Source organism: Malaclemys terrapin, chromosome 4 (assembly GCF_027887155.1).
Source record: "Malaclemys terrapin pileata isolate rMalTer1 chromosome 4, rMalTer1.hap1, whole genome shotgun sequence".
Classification (NCBI taxonomy): Eukaryota; Metazoa; Chordata; order Testudines; family Emydidae; genus Malaclemys; species Malaclemys terrapin.
This window is the reverse complement of record NC_071508.1, coordinates 120357435-120378362: the sequence shown is the minus strand read 5'-3', so window position 1 is coordinate 120378362 and position 20928 is coordinate 120357435. Positions and strand designations below refer to the sequence as shown.

At 45.4% G+C, this 20928-nt stretch overlaps 1 protein-coding gene across 1 annotated transcript in view; it reads left to right on the top strand.

Annotated features, from left to right (window-relative positions):
* Window positions 1-20928, top strand: part of EML5 (EMAP like 5) — a 300424-nt gene that overhangs the window by 169065 nt on the left and 110431 nt on the right. The window contains exons 18-22 of the mRNA XM_054025269.1: window positions 3056-3258; window positions 6837-6948; window positions 8680-8807; window positions 10848-10989; window positions 19935-20087. Coding sequence (XP_053881244.1) covers window positions 3056-3258; window positions 6837-6948; window positions 8680-8807; window positions 10848-10989; window positions 19935-20087 — 738 coding nt within the window. The remainder of the gene's footprint in view (window positions 1-3055; window positions 3259-6836; window positions 6949-8679; window positions 8808-10847; window positions 10990-19934; window positions 20088-20928) is intronic.

Below are 20928 nucleotides of genomic sequence, written 5' to 3'. Positions count from 1 at the left end.
CGATGTCTTCAGGCAGATGTCTGTACAGCATATGTCCCTCACAGACACAAACTGTTATCCATGCCGAGGATGGTCATGGACTCACTACTCTGGTAGACACAGCCCAAGAACATCGGTGTCGGGGTTCATTTCCTTCAGCCAGCACCAATCATGATTCTAACAACTGATGCCTCCTTCATCGGTCGGGGAATGCACCTTCACACTCATACAGTGGAGGGAAGATGGTCTTTAACCAAATCTACCCTACACATCAGCCTCCTAGAGCTACAGGTGGTCTGCAATGCCTATTGATGTTTCCTCCCACTGATTGCATATCCCACCATCAAAGTCATGATAGACCATATCATCTGCGTGTTTTTACATCAACAGACAAGGCAGAGCAAGGTCACACTCTTTATACTCAGGGGCACTGAAATTATGGAGATGGTGTATCCAACATGACATCAACATCTCAGCCACATACCTCCCTGGACACCAGAACATCACTGTGGACTCATTGAGCAGAAGATTCTTCCATGATCACAACTAGGAACTGGATAAATAAATCCTTCAGCTTATCTTCAAACACTGGGGATTCCTCAACGTAGATCTTTTTGCCACACCACAAAATGTCCGATGCCCTCAATTCTGCTCAAGAGTGGGATTGGACACAGGTCTTTGGGAGACACATTCCTCATCACATGGGATGCACCACTGCTCTATGTCTTCCCTCCCTTCCCCTTTCTGTTTTGAGAACTCCACAAGATTCAGGGGGATTGAGTCCATGTCATCCTTATCGCGCCAACATGTCCACAACAGATCTGGTATGCCTCTTTCGCATGATGGTATGCCAACCCATCTCCTCCATCCAACTCCAAAACTCATTTCACAGGATGCGGGTCACATCCTCCATCCCAATCCACAGATGCTCCACCTCAAAGCCTGGCTCCTCCGTGGTTCTTGGAATTGGAAATAACCTGTTCAGATGCAGTTAAACAGATACTCTTGAATAGCAGATGCAACACGACTAGATGCACTTAATGTCACAAATGGACTAGGTTCTAATGCTGGTGCGCCTCCCATCAGGTCGATGCAATAAGCGCTCAACTACCACTTATCCTAGGCTATATTTTACACCTTAAATCTGAGGTGGGCAAACTACGGTGGCCTGTGGGACTGTCCTGCCTGGCCCCCGAGCTCATGCCCCGGGAGACTAGCCCCCGGACCCTCCCCTGCTGTTCCCGCTCCCCCGCATCCTCAGCTCGCTCACTCTGCCACCGGCGTAATGTTCTGGGCGGCAGGGCTGTGAGCTCCTGGGGCTGTGCAGCTGCAGAGCCGGCCCTGCCTTGGTGCTCTGTGCTGCATGGTGGCGGTGGCAGCGTGGCCCGGCTGGAGCCGGGCAGTGTGGTAAGCGGGCAGGGGAGTTCGAGGTGGTGGTCAGGAGGCAGGGGTGTGGATAGGGATCGGGACGGTCGGGGGGGAATGGGGTTGAATGGGGGCAGGGGTCCCGGGAGGCAATCAGGAAGGAGAGGAGTTGGATGGGGTGGTGGGGGACAGTCAGGGGCAGGGGTTCCATGGGCAGTCAGGGGACAGGGAGAAGGGGTGGTTGGATGGGGCAGGGGTCCCGGGAGGGGCTGTCAGGGAACAGGGGGGTTGGATGGGGCAGGATAAGAGGTAGGGGCCAGGCCACAACCCTCTCCCCTAACCGGCCCTCTATACAATTTACGAAACCCGATGCAGCCCTCAGGCCAAAAACTTTGCCCGCCCCAGCCTTAAATGGTCGGGATTATCCACCAGCTCCAGTCATGTGCATTTGGCAGCCATTGCCACTTTTCACTGTCACAATAGACGGCCATTCTACCTTCACACATCTATTCATAAAATGTTTCCTGAAGGGTCTCCGAAATATTTATCCCCACATACAAGATCCGACCCCAGCCTTGTTCTACACTCTCTTACTAGACCTCTGTTTGAACCAGTGGCGACGTGTTCTTACGTTCACTTATCAATGAAAATGGCCTTTCTTGTCTCTATCACCTCTGCCCGATGGGTTGGCAAAATTGGGGCTCTTATGACATATCCTCCATACACTTTCATAAACTCAAGATTTATGCATGTAGTGGCAGTATCATGTAGAAAGTGTAGGGATAGTCATTGTGAAGGAGACTTATCATTGTGAGTATAAGCACTGAGATATAGGTCAATCCTACTATATTCTAAGTCAAAATCCACTACTGAAACTAGAGCTGGAACTGGCAGACCTGAGATCACATGATACTGAAGTACATGTTTGGGGGGAAATCTTCATCAGTGCCAAATGCTGGCAAACAGATCCAGAGGTTTGTCACTGAAGACATAGCACAGTGCTTTCAAGATATAAAAATCCCTAGATCTTCATCTGTTAGGTGGCACTGTTGCCTCATACTTGGAGTTACTCTGAGAATTTTGTGAAAATTCACATCTTGTTTTCACACCTGACAGGTCACAAGATACTGGACATGGGCATCCTGACATACAGAAACTATTTTAAATACATTTTAGAGGCTTTTCAAATATATTGGTAATAACATTTCCGTCACTTATAGGCCAGTACAGGATATTGTATCAACACAGATTTTAAAGCTAAAGTTCTAAAATAATTTTCCTCCAAAAATATAGCATGAAAATAATGTGTTAGTAGGGGTTAAAGTTTTTACATTGAAGTAATATGGTCATCCCACTCATTCCATTAAAATCTTTATATCATACTATCATGACAGAAAATTAAGGTCTGTATTTAGACACTGTCTCTCCGATATATCTGTATGCATGTTTACATGTGTGTGTATATAAATTCAACTCCTGATTCAAGCAGCATGTAAAATGAATTCGTAAAGGTGAAATGCATTATTTTTTCTTCAAATGTGCCAAAAAGTGGGGGAAGGTGAGAAGTAATGATTTGTGAAGAACCTTCAAAGTTTGCTTATTCCTAGGCTAGAGGAAAACAGATTTATTATTCTGGATAGGTTGCCCTATAAATTCCTTTGAATGTGATAGTTATGCAAGCATTTGATTACTTGTTTTTATTCTAAACCAGGGGGAGGACTGATTGGGAGAAAGGGCTGCATAGGGGCAATGGGAAGAACTGATACAATGATGTGTGCAGTATACGGCTGGACTGAAGAGATGGCATTCTCTGGAACTTCCACTGGGGATGTGTGTATCTGGAGAGATTTGTTTCTCATAAAAACTGTCAAAGCACATGATGGTCCAGTATTTAGCATGCATGCATTAGAAAAAGTAAGTGAACTATTTGGATTTTAAATTAGACATAGTTTGGATTAATAAAAATCTCTTTGTGGCTAGGCCTAACATGAATGCAGTCTATTACCATATAATTGGAGTTCAGGATTCTAGATGGTGTTCCCCACTCTCAAGTCAGTGGGAACTGAGAGTGTTGCATTTCCTAGTAGGAGGAAGTGCATTGTATCATTATATTACAGTGACTCCTCTCATTGATTTTAAGAGCTGCATGCCCTCCTGTTTAATGATGCCTTAAGAGTAAAAGTGGATAAAGCAGGTAAAGTGGAGGGACTCTTGGGGGGGGGGGTGAAAGGGGATTCTGTTACATTGCATTAAAAGAAACATTGCCAGTTATGTTTGTTACTATGTGAAGACTTGAGCAGATGTAGGGTTGCCAACTTTCTAACTGCACAAAACCAAACCCCCTTACCCTGCCCCACCTCTTCCTTGAGGCCCCACTCCTGTCCTGCCCTGCCCCTTCTCTGAGGCCCCGCCCCCACTCAATCCAGCCCCCCTCCCTCCATCGCGCCCCCTCCCCTACCCTTACTCACTTTCACTGGGCTGGGGCAGGAGGTTGGGGTGTGGGAGCGGGTGAGGCCTCCAGCTGGGGATGCGGGCTCCAGAGTGGGGCCAGAAATGAAGGTTTCAGGTTGTGGGAGGGGGCTCCAGCCTGGGCCAGGGAATTGGGGTGTGCGGGGAAGGCTCTGGGGTGGGGATGGGGATGAGAGGTTTGGGGTGTAGAAGGGAGCTCTGGGCTGGGGCCAAGGGATTTGGAGTGTGGGAGCAGACTCAGGGCTGGGGAAGGGGGTTGGGTACGGGAGGGGGTACAGGCTCCGGCTCGGGATGTGGGCTCTGGGGTAAGGATGAGGGGTTTGGGGTGCGGGAGGGGGTTCAGGGCTGGGGGAGGGGGTTGGGATGCGGGTGGGGGGGGTGTAAGATCTGGGAGAGAGTTAGGGCACGGGAGGGGGTTCTAACCTGGGGCAGGGGGTGGGGGTCCAGGGTCTGGGATGCAGCTAAGGTGCGGGAGGGAGTTCCGACCTGAGGCAGGGGGTTGGGGTGCACAAGGGAGTTTGGGGTGCAGGCTCCGGCCGGGAAGTGCTTACCTCAGGCAGTTCCTGGTCGGCAGCGCAGCGGGGCTAAGGCAGGCTCACTGCCTGCCTTCTCTGGCTCCACGCTACATCCCAAAGCAGCCGGCATGTCACTGCAGCCCTTAGCACCGCCCCCGTAGCTCCCATTGGCTCTGTTCCTGGCAGGGGCAGCGCTGGGGGCAGGGGCAGCACACGGAGCTTCCCTAATCGTCCCTGTGCCTAGAGGCTGCTGGGACATGCCAGCTGCTTCTTGGGAGCTGTGCAGAGCCAGGGCAGGCAGGGAGCCTGCCTTAGCCCTTCTGTGCCGCTGACCAGACTTTTTTAACGGCCCGATCAGCAGTGCTGACTGGAGGCACCAGGGTCCCTTTTCAACCAGGCATTCCAGCTGAAAACCAGATGCCTGGCAACCCTAAGCAGATCTAAGGCTTGCTTCATGTACATGGTCATATCTAAAAACTTTCTACCATTTATAGCAATTTTCACCATTTTATGCCTAGGAAATTTCTTCCAAACTGGTAGAAAATCCGTAAATGAAAATCTTTTTAACTACATCCATTGTATATAATCCTGTATCCTTATGTATATAATCTAGTAACTATTATACGGGCTTTGTTGGATTACAAATTGAAAACTGTTACAGTGCCAACATACAGTAAGGCAGGGATTGGCAACCTTTGGAACGCAAGCCGTCAGGGAAATTCGCTGGCTGGCCGGGACGGTTTGTTTACCTGCAGCGTCCGCAGGTTCAGCAGATCACAGCTCCCCCTGGCTGTGGTTCACCATTCCAGCCCAATGTGGGCTGCAGGAAGCAGCGGCCAGCACATCCCTCGGCCCATGCCGCTTCCCGCAGCCCCCGTTGGCCTGGAACGGCAAACCTCAGCCAGTGGGAGCTGTGATCTGCTGAACCTGTGGATGCTGTAGGTAAACAAATTGTCCCGGCCCCCCAGCGGATTTCCCTGACAGCCCGCGGCCAAAGGTTGCCGATCCCTGCAGTAAGGCCTTGTCTACACTATACCACTTTAACTCTTCTTGCATAGTTAAAGCAACACAAGCCCTCTAGTTTGGTATACTTCTGTGAATATAAAGATATATTGGTATGGGTATTCCAATACGGGAAAGGGAATAAGCTACATCAGTATTAGGCACCTTTATATCAGTTCAGCTGCGTCCCCATAGTGAGGACTATTTCAGGTAAAAAAAAAAAAAAACACCGCTGACCAAACTAGTAACCTTGGTACAAAACTTGTATGTAAACTAGGCTTTAGTCATCTGGAATAGATATAAGTTTAAACCAGAGTATGTCCTTTTCAGCCGAAGGCGCTACAGTGTTCATTTTTTGTCACAGTTATAATTAATTTAGATATAGGAATGGTGAATGTTTAAGATAAAACTGTGTTTTTCCTAATTTATAACATCAAACGATTCCAGCTTTATTGCCAGTGTATCTATTGTCAATATTTTCCCCCATATGAAACAATTTCAGTCTTCTGACATAGGCAGAAGAATAGAAATAGAGTATTCCTGTTAGAGAAAAGGGTCCCAAACCACAAAATTAAAATACAGATGTAACCTTTCCCCACATTCACAAATATGCTAGTCCACGCCCATTGTAAAAGTGGTCTGGGAGGTCCAGATCTAGGGCTAAAATTAAGAAAGGGAAAATTTAGGCTAACTGTCAGGAAAACATCCCAACAGTGAAATGTATTAGGCCACTGAATAGTCTTCCTTGAGAGTGACAGAGGTGCAGGACTTTAAAAAGCAGACAACAAAGCACTAAAAATGCACTGTAGAGACTTGTACTGCATTGGCAGGACCAGAAGATCTAATAGATCTTTTCTATCTCTAACTTGTATGATCCTATGATTTTACAGCTACATTATTATTAAGTCTACGTTTAAATGTCACAGAGGTCATGGAAGTCACGGAATCCAGATTCTGTGACTTCCAGAGACCTCCATAACATTCTCTGCTTCAGCCCCAGGGGCTGCAGGACTGGAGCTGGCAGCCAACAGGGTCCTGGCAGGGTTCCAGCAACAGGCCACAGATGCTGAGGGAGCCCTCATCAGGGTTCCAGCAATGGGTGACAGCTCGTGGAAGGCGTGGGGGGGGGGTGACGCCTTGGGCGAGCGGCTGGGGATGTTCCATTTTCTCTTTGGGAAATATGGTCACCCTGCAGCTGCCAGAGGCAGAGGGGGAACTGCACAGCTCCCAGCCACCACGGTGGTGGGGGAAATCATGGAGCTGCAGCAGCAAAAGTCACAGACAGGTCATGGGTTCCGTGAATTTTTGTTTATTGCCCGTGACCTTTTCATGACTTTTACAAAAAATAACCATGACAAAATGTTAGCTTTAATTATTATGTACTAAATGTTGTCAATGTTGGCATGAGTCATTGTACAAGTAAGGATAATCTTTTTTTAAAAAAAAATATTAAATTATCTACTGATGACAACTTATGAATTAATCCTATTCTACTTTTTTGGGCAGGGATTTGTAACTGGTGGAAAGGATGGGGTAGTGGCTCTCTGGGATGACACCTTTGAACGCTGTCTCAAAACCTATGCCATCAAACGAGCTGCTTTGGCCCCTGGCTCTAAAGGTGAGTGTATAGTACATCAAACCTTTCTGTTTTATTCTGCCTTTGAACACGGTCTTTAGTAAGCTTTTTCTTCTAAGTTTCCTCCCTCCACAATAAAAAGAAATCAAGTTTTGCTGTAGTAAAAATTGAAAAAGGAAAAAAAAATAAAGTTGTATTTGAAAACTGTTCTATTTAAAGTGTTTCTACTCTGAAAAAATTACTAAGTAAAAATAGCAACTTCTAACCTAACCCATATGCTTCCTTGGTGTATTCTGTCATATCTGTGTTCTTTAATGACAACAATAATGCTTTTCATGCCTATTAGTACTAGGACCAAGCCAGCCAGGAGACAGTTAATGTGGGGATTGTTGTGTAACAAAAACTGAAATTTTTACTAAGTCTCAGTCAGTTTCACCTGTTTACATCCAGGAAGGCAAATTTGTTCTATAGAACCTTTATCGCTGACGATTATATATATCAGAAGGAAAGAACCAAGCTTAACACTGATCAGAAGTTGAGTTTGCAAGACTAACCATGAAGGAAAAAATAGTTTTATTTGTGAATTGAGCATATTTGTAAATCTTTGAGGATAAACACTCACTCCAATTAGGGCATTTTGAATATGGACCACAAAAATCAATGACAAAACTACATTTGTCCTGAAAGAGATGAAAGATATTAAATCCTTAGCCTAATACCAACCCATGGTCTGAAGAGAGAATCTGTGCATGGCTTATAAAAATATAGTAACAGTTACACTGAATTACAGTTATAAGTTGCAGAAAGTTTATTTCCATAAACTCTTCACAGTGTCTTCTATTTTGCTGAATCAGCAGGTTGATTTGGAACTAATTGTCATTCCTTCCACTGACCTCAATGGACCACTATGCTATAGAAGTGAGGGTAGTTTAAAAAAAATTAGAGAGATTACGCTCTGAAAAATTATTCTAAAAAAATGGCACCATGGGGTTCCATATTTAATCTTCCTATTTGTTCTGCCTTGGAATAAAGGAATGGAGGGGAGAATATATTTTTTTATTAAAGGTTTAATACTCTGGCTGGCTTGTTTTCATGTGAGCATGTATGAGTACTGAAATGTTTTCAGGCCTGTTGTTCCTTCAAATTTCTCCCATTTGCTGGCTGATGTTGGTCCTGATATGCAGCTTTCCCAGTCTGATATTCTGGAGATTTCTCTGTCTGTCTTCCCTAAAAAAAACTAAGAATCTTTTGTTCTTAGCTTACATCATTAGACTGTCAAAAGGGTGGCTCTCCATTTGCTTATTAAACTTCTATTACAATTAAAATAGTAATTTAACACATTTTACTGATGTACTCCACCCTAACTTTAAGATAGATAGCATCATAGCTGTATGCACATTTCTTTCACTGAGGTTTGTAGCATGCTTATTAGATAGCTATGTTAATGCTCTTCACCTTGTTTGAACCTCAAGGAGAGTCTACTGAACATGAGGATCATTGACAGTTGCCTTATATGGCAGGGTTATTAGGGAAGGTGGGGTAACAAAAACTGGAAGGCTGGCACAGAATAATTTATATGGTTTCTGTAACAACAATACAGAGGACGTTTTAAAAGTTAGCTAATATGTACTAAAGCTCCACACTGGAGCCAAGTTTTGTATGCAGGAAAATGCTAGGACTTCTTTTCTGTTGAATTTGATCTGGTAAAATATGGGTGTAATGTATATACTTCTGAAATTAAACTCTCACATCTTTAAAAATTTAATGTTTTAGGTCTCCTCTTAGAAGACAACCCTTCTATACGTGCCATATCGTTAGGACATGGTCATATTTTAGTGGGCACAAAGAATGGGGAAATACTGGAGGTGGATAAGAGTGGACCAATAACTCTGCTGGTTCAGGTACATTTAAAATATTACTGTCAGGGTGTTCAATATCTGTGCCTGTGGCGAGAGTCTGTACCTATGTCACCCAGCAGCGAGACTCTGCAGCCAGTGATAATAGAGCAGGGAGGGTTCAGGTTCCTCTAGGTTCCAACCCAGAGCCTGTGACAGGTTGGTTAGATATGCAGCCTAGGGGGCAGATGCCACCAAGCCTGTTCACTTCGTTACTTCCTACTGCATTCTCAGCCCCCTCCAAAGTCACAAAAGGGGTCATCTTATGAACTCACAGGTTGGGGGGTTCTCATCAGAGTCTTTGTCGTTCGGTTCCGGCCCTCTGTTCCTGGTCTCCACAGGGGCCTTCAGTGGCTCTGCTGCTGGATATGGTCCAGGCAGTGCGGAGCTCCTGCGGCCTCTCTCCAGGAGTTACCAGCATAAGACTGCTCCTTTGCTCAGTCCGCACTGACTGAGCTGAGTTGCTTCCTTTGGAGCTCTGCCTCCGCTGTGAGCAAGCCCAGCAGCTGCGGCTGAGTTGGGCCTTCAGGACCCAGAGCTGCTAGATAACCCTTGGTTCCCTGGTGTGGGGTCAAGATACCCCATCATAATTACCCATATATTCTCCCACCACCACCACTTCCTTCCTAGAATCCAGTGGGCTTTGCAAGTTTCTATCATAAGTATATTATTATACTTCAAACAGAAGTAACATAAAATAATAAACATTCTATTAATGAAGTCTGAAAACGATTTTAAATTCAGAGATTTTAAGGCCGGAAGAGACCATTATGATAATCTAGTTTGACCTTTTGCAAAACACTGGCCCTAGAATTTCACCCAGTAATCCTGCATCATGTCCATAATTTCTGGTTGAACTAGAGCAGTGGTTTTCAACCTGTGGTCTGTGGACCCTTGGGGGTCTGCATACTATGTCTAAGATTTCCAAAGGGGTCCGCACCTCCATTTGAAATTTTTTAGAGATCCGCAAATGAAAAAAGGTTGAAAACCACTGAACTAGAACATATATTTTAGAAAGACATCTACTGTTGATTTAAAGACTTCAAATGATGGCAAATCCACTACATCCCTTTGGTAAGTTGTTCCAATGGTTAATTACCTCACTGTTTAAAACATAGTGCCTTATTTCCAGTTTGAATGGGTGTAGCTTCAGCTCCCAGCCATTGGATCTTGTTATGGCTTTGCTAGATTGAAAAGCCCAGTACAATCAGATATCTTCTCCCTATGTAGGTACCTGTAAACCATGATAAGTCATTTGTTAGCCTTCTCTTTCATATCCTAAACAGGCTGAGCTTCCTAAGTCTCTGATTGTAACATGAGTTTTCCAGATCTTGAATCATTCTTGTGGCTTTGTTCTTTTCTGTTCATATATACATAAGATGCATATTTAATCCATGTGTATGAAGAGCTATTACAGCCAACAATGCATGAACAACAGATTTTTAACTACACACACACACACACACACACACACACACACACACACACACACGATCCTGAATCAAAAGCGATACCTGTCTATATATCTCTTTTGAGTCAGGCTCGGCTATGCTAATATTTTGTTTATTGTATATTTTTATCTTAAGCACAAACTTAAAATAATGCATGTTTATTTTGAAGGATTATACTTTTTACAAATTGGGCTTTTTCTTAGTAATAGAATGCACATTTATGGCCAGACTGAATTCCTAACTCAAATTGGGTCATAATTATTCACATGAATAGTCCAGTGACAATTTGGCCCTTCATTGTTAGGTTAACAAAAAGATTCTAAAATTAGATAATTTAGTGAATCAGATCATTAGGTCAGTTTTATCAAATATCATTTACTTTAATTTTATATTAAAATTAAAAGGCTTCTAAGTAAAATGTACGATATTCTGTGCTGATTACTGAACCAAGAGTGTTTTCATTAGGAAGTTTTCTTTATCATCCAACAAAGATTTCCACATTCTCAGTATAGCTTTGTAGCTTCCTTGTATATTTTTTCAGTTTTGGAAATAAAATTAGCTGATTTTTTTTTTTTTTTTTTTTTTTTTTATACAGGGTCACATGGAAGGGGAAGTTTGGGGTCTAGCCACCCATCCTCATTTACCTATTTGTGCCACTGTAAGTGATGACAAAACCTTAAGAATATGGGATCTATCTCCTAGCCATTGTATGTTAGCTGTTCGCAAATTGAAAAAGGGTAAGATGCTAGTATGAAAAGAGATTGTAATTGAACTAAGTTAACACAAATTAGCATACTAAATCTTGCAAAGACAAAATGTGAAAATATAAAGTTTTCTCTAGTTCAAACAATTTCTGTTTGAAGACATTACTGACTCAACAGATAAAAGCTGCAAGAAATATTTAAATGTCATAGTGTTTCATAATACTTAATTAAAAGCCAGAAAATTTAAAATAAAGGATGAAGCCCCAGCATTAAACCCACTACCTTTTATCTACTATTGGAGGCATTTTTAAACAATGGTTGATTTTATGTATCGTATATATACTATGAAATTTTAGCTCATGGGTATTTTCAGATGAAATCACAGCATTGATGCTGAAGGTCCTTTTTTGTTGTTATTTAACATGATGTTATATAATTTTGTGAGGATTTTTTGTTTTGGGATTAAAACTGGGGAGATGATCTGCCAGGAAGTATATGAAAGCTGACAGAAAATATCATGATAGCTCTCTGAAAGATGGTTATTACGATCACCAATTATTATTATTATTATTATTAAGAAGAAGAACATTCCTAATTAATTATATTGTAGAAGTACCCAAACACCCTATCTGGAGAGGGGCTCCAATGTCCTAGACACTATGGAAGACATAATATTTGCCCAGAAGAGTTTATAATCTAATTTAACACAAGATGCAATAAGTGAGGGTAATAAACAATAGGAGGGAAGTACAGGGAGAATATGGTTAACAACATAAAGGAGGATCGGTATAGTAGTATTACAGACTAGTTCAGGGAGGTTGTTGCATATGTAAGGGATGTTGTGGCAGAAGGAATGAAAACTTGTGGCAAAACCAGACAAGCAGCTAGAGCAAGGAAGGGGAGGATGATACAATAACAGACAAGTAGGGACAGGCAGAGCTGTAGGATTTTAAAGGTGGGAGCAAGAAGTTTGAATTTGATACAGCAGAAGAGGGGAGTGATGTGGGAAGAATAGGCAAGACTGATAGTCTTAGCAACTATTTATTGAATAGATGGTGTGTGGGTTTCAACAAGGCCAGTGAGGAAGAAGTTGTCATAGTCAAAACCCATAGGGATGAGGGCCCAGTTGAGTTTTGTGTGTGTGAACAGAGAAAAAAGTCTTGATTATAGGTGGAGATGGTAGTGAATTCTATAGTTAAGGTTGCCATTATAAGACTGTTTTCAATTGCGTATAACTTTCCCAAAGTTTAACTGTTAGGCTGACATTTTCCCTGCCAGGTGTATGCCTCAGGCTGGATTTGTTTTGTAAAGATTCATCAAAAATGATTCTTGTGTTTCCTAGAACATGGTAGAAAAATACATTGTTTTACTCGTGTTAAAAAACTTAGTGTTTCCTTGAGAAGCTGCAGCACCTCTGTGCTTTAAAATAGGCACATGAAATTTAGCAGGAGTGTTGCCTTTGTGTCAGGATGTCTCCTTCCTGTAAAAATCCATCGACACTTGGCAGAGTAACAAACTTCTGAAAATTACAGTTTGCACATGCTGAGTAGATATTGGTTAATGTTTAGCAACTAAATTCCCTGAAGATTATGCCTGTACTGGGTGCGCTCCACTTCAGGGCTGCAGGAGCTGAGTAGATGTGCCCTTGCAAGTACTCCTCCCAGCCAGTAGGGACACTGTAGTGCCAGGTATCAGAAGTGAGATCATGCCCCTAGTATGACAAATGAGAAGGAATCAGCTGGGAATGCAAAGGGGTGAGGGATGGAGTGGGAGAGGCAGGCTGTGGCCTGTGGAAATGGGAAGAGGGGCAGAGATAGGCTGCGAGAGTGAGAAGTAGGGAGGGAAGGCAGAGTCAGGCTGCAGAGGAGAGGAGGAGGGTCTGTGGGGACAGAGACTGGCTGTAGGAGGGAGGAATAGGAACTAGTTAGAGAGATATGCTGCTGGTGGTGGAATAGGTACAGAGTGGGGACAAGAAACAGGCTACTGGAAGTTAATACTATAGAATTATAGTATAGTTAATACTATAGGACCGTTGGCCTCAGGGACATGCTGGCTTAGGGTGACCAGATCACACAGGTGAAATATTGGGATGCGGGGGGGAGGGGGCAGAGCTCGAAGGTAGGTCGGGACACGAGACAAATAAGCAAATATCGGGACAGTCCCATTAAAATCAGGACATCTGGTCACCCTATGCTGGCCGCCGCTTCCCGCAGCTTCCATTGGCTGGGAACGGTGAACTGTGGTCACTGGGAGCTGCGGGGGGCTGTGCCTGCGGATGGTGAACAAACAAAATGTCTCATGGCCTGCCTGTGGATTACCCTGATGGGCCCCATGCTGAAGGTTGCAGACCCCTGGTTTAGTGTATATGGTCTTTTGCAAGTTGTGGCACTGTATATAGCTAGTATATATAGTTCTTATAATCAAAGGACTTTTCACGCCAGAGTCCGGGCATGCTCTGGTCCCCAGGCTTCATGCCTTGTGCCAAATCTGTGCCAGTGAGTGACCCGCATTCGAGTTGTTTAAAGAGTTTTGGGGAAACTAACTTTAAGGACAAATGCAAAATCTGTCAAGACTTCAGACCCTGCACCAAGAAGGACTGGGACATCAGACTGAAGGCTATCCTAATGAAAGCCACCCTCAAACCTGTCTCCTGGCACTAAGCTCTTCCCAGCACCATTCTCCAGATTCTGAAGAGGAGTCCTATGTACTGAGAAAAGCCCACCATCGGTTCCCAGCCTACAACCCCACCAAGCTTTACTGCCGGTCCTCAGGTGGGTGCCTGGCTAGTGGGTCACTGGCCGACGTAGTGGCCCTACTGGAACCCCTGGGAGTTTCCCCTGGTACCAGGGCCTGACTCCCACTTCTCCTACTTGGTGGCCTCTTGGAGGCAGGCTACTGCTCCTTCCTGCTCAGCATCAGATCCAGACTCCAGCACTGACCCAGGTACCAAAGCCCAGTGGGTATAGTCGAGGCAGAAGGAGAATAAGGAGTCCCTCCTCCGATGAAAGCCTCCCCCTCAAACTTCCCAGATGAAGCTGTTGCAGGTGCCAGCAGACTACTTCCCCAGGATGAAGTCAGGATCTTTTGAAGTGGGTCACTTCAAACCTGGTCTTGGAGATCAAGGAGCTCAGAGACATCACACAGCCTTACTGGATGCAGTTGCTGCAGCCAGGATATCAAGGTAGCCCTGCCCATCAATAAGGCAATGATGGGATCAGACAAAGCCCTATGGCAGATTCCTTCTTCTCTGGCCCCCACTTCAAAAAGGGCAGAGAAGCATCTATTATGTGCCAGCAAGCAGCTTCTCAACTATTTGTACTCACACCCTCCCCCAGGGTCCCTGGTGGTGTCGGAAGTGAACAAAAGGGACAGGCAGGGCCAGTCAAATGCTACTCCAAAATAAAAGGATGCTAAGAAACTGGACCTTTTTGGAAGAAAAGTTTATTCCACATGTAGCCTCCAGCTGTGTATTGCCAATCAGCAGGCTCTCTTGGGGAAGATACAATTTTAATCTATGGGACTGCCTGACTAAGTTCAAAGACTCCCTGCCTCAAGAGGCAAGGCAGGAGTTTGCAGTCCTTCTAGAGGAGGGTAAGAATATGGCTAAGACCTCTCTCCAGGCGGCTTTGGATGCTGCCGACTCAGCAGTCCAGGCAGCTTCTGTGGTCACCATGAGGTGCTGTTCCTGGCTCCAGACCTCTGTCCTTCTCCAGGAAGTCCAATAGTCTATCCAGGACCTCCCATTTGAAGGCTCCTCTTTTCTCGGGACAGATGGACATGAGACTTCATGGACTGAAAGACTCAAAGGCCACACTATGATCCTTAGGCCTGTATGCTCTATCTGCCTCTAGAAAACACATCAGGCCCCAGCAGCCTCCTTAGTTCTCAGGACCTCCAAGACAGGAGCCCTACAAGAGAAGAGCAGAGGTTTTAAGCGGCGCCAACCACCCCGTCTACCTTAGCTTCTCAGTTAGGGCCCCAGAGATACTCCAGCGAGCCCAAGCAGGCCTTTTGAAGGTGCGCCAGAGGGCGCTGTACCAGTTGCCATTTCAGATCTGTCCCTCTTTCATTTTTCGACCATCTGTCGCTCTTCAGCCCAGTTTGGGCATCCATAACAGACTGATGGGTCCTGAGCACAGTGACAGTCCAATGTACCCTTCAGTTTTTATACAACTCTCCCTCCTGCTGCCCATCCCTGTCCCTCTTCAGGAACCCTTCTCATGAGCAGCTGCTTGTCCAAGAGGTGCAATCCCTCCTACATATGGGGGCTGTGGAGGAAGTTTCTCAGGATTTGAGAGAGAAGGGGTTTTATGCCCGATATTTTCTAATCCCAAAGGCAAAAGGGGGGCTCTGGCCCATCCTGGACCTGCATCACCTCAAGAGATCAAGGAAACTGAGGTTTTGCATGGTCTTCCTGGGTTCCATCATTCCCTCCCTGGATGCAGGAGATTGATACGCCACCTTCAACTTAAAGGATGCATACTTTCACATTTCTATCTTCTGTGGCCATGGAAGATTTCAGGTTTGTAGTGGGTTATTGCCATTACCAATTCACTACCCTTTCCTTTGGCCTATCGGCAGCCCCAAGGGTTTTTACAAAGTGTATGGCAGTTGTAGCAACCTTCCTTAGGCAGCGAGGCATTCAGGTTTACCCATACCTCGACAACTGGCTGATCCAAGGTTGGTTGCAGACTCAAGTGTAAGACAGCATCAGCACAGTCTGAACCATGTTTAGGGCGCTGGACTTGCTGATAAACAAGCAAGTCAGCAATTCTCCCATTTCAGAAATAGAATTTACTGGGGCTGTGCTCGACTTGACCCAGGCCAGTACCCTCTTGACAGAGGCTCGATTCCAGACAATGGCAAACCTGATATGAACAAAGGTCTTGGCCCACCCAATCATGACAGCTCAAGTGTGCCTCAAGCTACTGGGCCACATGGTGGCTTGCACTTATGTGGTTCAAGATGCAAGACTGCACCCCAGACCCTACAGATGTGGCTAGTGTCAGTATACTCCCCAAGTATCACAAACTCAGTCTTAGGATTCTTCCCCCAGTCCTTGCCTCCCTGAGCTAGTGGAAGAAGCTAAAGTCAATAATGATGGGAGTGCCGTTTGTGGCCCCGCAGCCATCAGTATCTTTAGCCTTGGATGTGTCAGACCTAGGGTGGGGAGTCCACTGCAACAACCTCAGGACTCAGGGCCTCTGGTCCCAAGAAGAACACTCCCTGCACGTAAATGTCAGGGAGCTCAGAGCGGTGTGCCTGGCTTGCTAAGTGTTTCTTCTCTGGGTCTCAGACAAGGTGGTTCAAGTTGTGACAGACAATACAGCAGCCATGTTCTATATCAAGAAGCAAGGAGGGGTCCAATCCTCCACCCTTTTGTCAGGAAGCTCTTGCTGTGTGGGGACTTTTGTGCAAGACACTCCATTCATCTTACTTCCTGGGAGCCTGGAACATGTTGGCAGATCACCTCAGCAAGTCCTCTTCCTCCTCTCACCACAAGAGGTCTCTTCACCCAGAGGTTGTCAGTGTCATCTTCTCCCCAGGTGGACCACCAGGCAGAACAGGAAATGCCATCAGTCCTATTCACTGCGTGGGCAGAGCCTGGGCTCCCTCTCTGATGCCTTCCTGCTCTCATGGGCAGACCACCTATTGCATGCCTTCCACTGATCCCCGTGGTTCATAAGGTTCTCCTAAAAATCAAACAGGACAAGGCAAGGGCTATCCTGATAGAACTGGCATGGCCATGCCAGCATTGGTTCGGGACACTTCGGGAGCTCAGTGGCAGCTCCACTTGTGCTCCCACTCCGCCCGGACTTGATTTCACAAGACCATGGCCGGTTGCTTCACCCAAACCTCACCTCCCTGCACCTAACTACATGGATGCTGCATGGCTGAACCCTGAAGAAAAGGCGTGCTCGGAAGAGGTTTGACAGCTCTTGTGAGGTAGAAAGCCTTCCACTAGGGGTGCATACTTGGCCAAGTGGAAATGTTTCACTTGTTGGGCCTTTGAACAGGATCTTTCTCCATCTGGATCCTCTTTTCACTCTATCCTTGATTATTTGCTCAACCTAAAGCAGCAAGGTCTGGCACTCATCTATTATGGTTCATCTTGCAGCCATCTGAGCCTTCCACTTCCTCCCCCCAGTGAATGGCAGATTGGTGTTCAAGCCATTAGCATCATGCTCCCTACTACTTCTCTCCTGGAAGGTAGCCTTCCCGATGGCAATTACTTTGGCCAGAAGGGTCTCTGAGATCAGGGCCCTTACGTCAGAGCCACCTGTTCTTCCAGGACAACTTTGCCCCCATCTCGTCTTTCTGTCAAAGGTGGTGCCTTTGGTCATTTTTCTACCTGTCTTCTTCCCAAAAACCTCACAAAAGCTCTGAGGAACAATAGCTTTATACATTGGACATTAGGCAAGCCCTCATCTTTTATATTGAGAGAACTAAGCCCTTCTGCAAATCTATGCAACTCTTTGTAGCAATAGCGAAAAAGTTGAAAGGGCTACCTGTGTCAACCCAAAGACTTCATCCTGAATAACTGCCTGTATTAGGGCTTGCTATGAACAGGCGAACGTCCAGCCTCCAGCCATCGTGACTGCTCATTGCACAAGAGCCTGGGCTTCATCAGCAGCCTTCCTTGCCCAGGTATCAATCCAGGACATCTGCAGAGCTGCAACCTGGTCATTGTTTCATACCTACGCATCCCAATGTACCATCACCCAATAGGCCTGTGATGGGTGGGGAGACCTTGTCCAGTGCCGGGTGAGTTCATCCCATCCTTTGAGCTGGCCTCTGTCTCTAGGCCGTGAGATCTAAGGGCTGAAGTCCATAGAGTTGCCCTGACCTGCAGGGCTCTATGGCCCAATGGCCAGAGTCTATGTAATCGCCCTGATCCCTAGCAGCCAGAGTCCATAGAGATAGTCCAGGTTCGCAGGGCAGTAATGCCTAATGGCCAGAATCCATAGATACACCCTGGGTTTGCCGGGCAGCAAGGCCTAACAGTCAGAGTCAATAGAGATACCCAAGGTTCGCAGGGCAATAAGGCCTGGTGGCCAGAGTTAATAGAGTTGTCCTCTGGGTGGGGGATGTATGGCCTAGCGACAGGAGTCAATAGAGTTACCCTCCAGGCAGTAAGGCCTGGTTGCCAAAGTCAATAGAGATACCCCAGGTTCGTGTCACAGGTCAGTCAGAGTCAGTAGAGTTGCACTCTGGGCAAGGCTGTATGGCCTAGTGGCTGGAGTCAATAGAGTTGTCCTCTAGGTGGGGCTGTATGGCCTAACAGCCAGTTGGGGGTCTGTGGGCCGTCACCCTGGGAGAGTGGGTGGTGGTCAGGTAGGGAGACCCAGACCCTCCCTGTTCCACTGGATCCCAGCCCAGGGCCCTGTCAGTGTCAATTGTGTCCGCCACTGGGTCAGCAGGGATCTGTTCACAATACGCTGACCATCATTGGGTGAATGGCTAGTCCCCGCCCAGTGTTCCTACCGTGTTACTCCTGGTGGCGGTCTGCATGTCTTCGGGGTCTCTGGGTTCCTCAGCCAGTGCAACTTCCTGTAGCTCAGACCTCCCTTGGGTGTCCACAGGTAGCTGGGCATCTGGTTGGGCCTCAGCATCTCTGACTTCCATGTTCTGGAGCTCCAGTGGTTCCTGGGCAGCAGCTGGCAAAGAGTGTCCTTCCTCTCTGGTGGAGAACCAGACTGAGCTGGGCTGCCCCTTCTTATAGTGGTGTTACACCTGGAGCATGCCCAGTAGGGATGCGGGGGGCGTGGCTTCCTCTGCCCAGAGTGGGAAGTTAACCCTTCCCAATCCAGTGCGGAATGAGTTCACCCCGTCAAAAGGCCCAAGAAGATGCCAGTTTTGGGAAAGCAGTTTTGCAGTCAGCACATCCATGAACTCCAAGCCCACCTCCTGGGGTACTGCTTATGAATCATCTAGCATGGAATGGATGTGAGCAAGAACTTGAAGAAAAAATGGTTACTAACCTTTCAAAACTGTTCAAGAGGTGTTGCTCATGTCCATTCCATGACCCACCTTCTTACTCCTCTGTTGGAGTTACCAGCATGGAGGAACTGAGAGGGTGCATGGCTGGTGGCGTTCCTTATACGAGCGTATACAAATGCATCTCCAGAGGGCACTAGAGCCAACCCAACAGATACTAAGGGAAAAATCTCTGGCATCAGTGCACGTGGTGCACACACACTGGGCATGGAATGGACATGAGCGACAAAGCTAGAAGAACAGTTCAAAAGAAGCAAAGAGGAAGAATCCAGATTTGATGCAGAGGAAGTGATGGGAAAGGAAGAATATTTTAGCTGCTGAATTCTGTACAGGCAGAAGTGGTGGGGTCCAGAGAGGAAAAGATCAGGCCAGATCTTTGCAGTAGTCCAGGAAAGAGAACTCTGACATACACCAGGGTTTGAGCAGTGAAATTAGAGGAAGAGGAGCACATTTTAGAAATGTTAGAAGAAGATTCTGTGAAATCTGAAGAGAAGGAAAGAAAGGGCTAAGTATATAGTGCTCAGCATTATGCTGCATAGTCAAACTGCAGATTGACAGATGAAAATATACTGTAACTGATGGCATATGAAGAACCTTGCTATACACTTGGTATGAGGAGAGCATATTGTAGCAAACAACTGGCACCAATTGCTATTGTGGTGAGCAACAGAAATATGTAAAACAATATTCATCTTTACCCTGATCACGAATGTAAAATAAATATTGATAATATCAGTAAAAAAAATCAAATTATACAAATAAATATGAAGTTGTACCTCTGCTTATCCGTAACAGAATCTGTGTACTTTCATGGAAGTGGGTCTGTATTATCTCTTGGAATTCTTTCTGGGGGAAAAAAAAAGTGTGGTTTACATAGACTGCAGGAGTAATCTTTCCTAACTTTTGGACAAATAGGTAAGCCAGAAATTGAGAATATTTCATGAAAGAATAAGTAAATAGCTCCTGTGTGTCTCTTCCAGGGGGCAGATGTTGCTGCTTTTCTCCTGATGGAAAGGCATTGGGTGTAGGTCTGAATGATGGAAGTTTCTTGATGGTGAATGCAGACACTCTGGAGGATCTAGTCTCCTTCCACCACAGGAAGGATGTTATTTCAGAGATTAGATTTTCTCCTGGTGAGTGATCCATTAAAGTGATAATTATCAAAGCCAACTTGATTGAACTTCATATCTGTGGTAAATTATAAGCATGCATACTGGGATTTTTGGTTTCTTCACTGAACACACTTGTGTTTCTCCATAATTGTATCAAATCAATTGTAAGAATGTTTTAAAGGAAGGTCACTTTTCAGATATAAAACCTTGATAATGTTCCTGTCTTTATGCACTCTATGGAAATTTGAAAGAAACAAATGGACATAAATCTTATTCTTCATCTCTTGTGGACCTTCTGGATCGCCTTCAAAAGAACGGGAAAATGAAAATTTGTTCTCCTGTTTTATATCTATCATTGTTTAGTAAATGGAATTAATATCATCATTTGATGTTGCTTGGATACATTATCACACTTTGGAGGCTAAGGGCAGGATTATCAGAAGAGCTCAGCTCATATTTAGATACATAAATGTAATGACTAGATTTTCAAGTGATTAGCTCCCATTGCAAATAATGAGAACTGCTAAGTGTTGTGAGCTCTGGAAAATCTGGCAACTTGTATTAGTTAGAGGTCACTACAGGACAGTCTCTGTGTGACATTTTACACTATGTATCTTCATGAAACTTTACTCATAGCTAAAGAGAGCAATTAATGCTTTAGGGTCAGATTTTTGAAAGTGCTCAGCACCCCTGATTGGGGTCAGCTTTTTGGAAGAGCTCAGCTCCCATTTAGGAACCCAAATGTATAGCCCCAGGCATTAACACCTCAGTGGAAGCAGTCTTGTTACCTATAGACAAAGTTTGATGCAGATACATGGTGCAAAATACCACACAAATTCTTCCCTGCTGTTACCTCAACCTT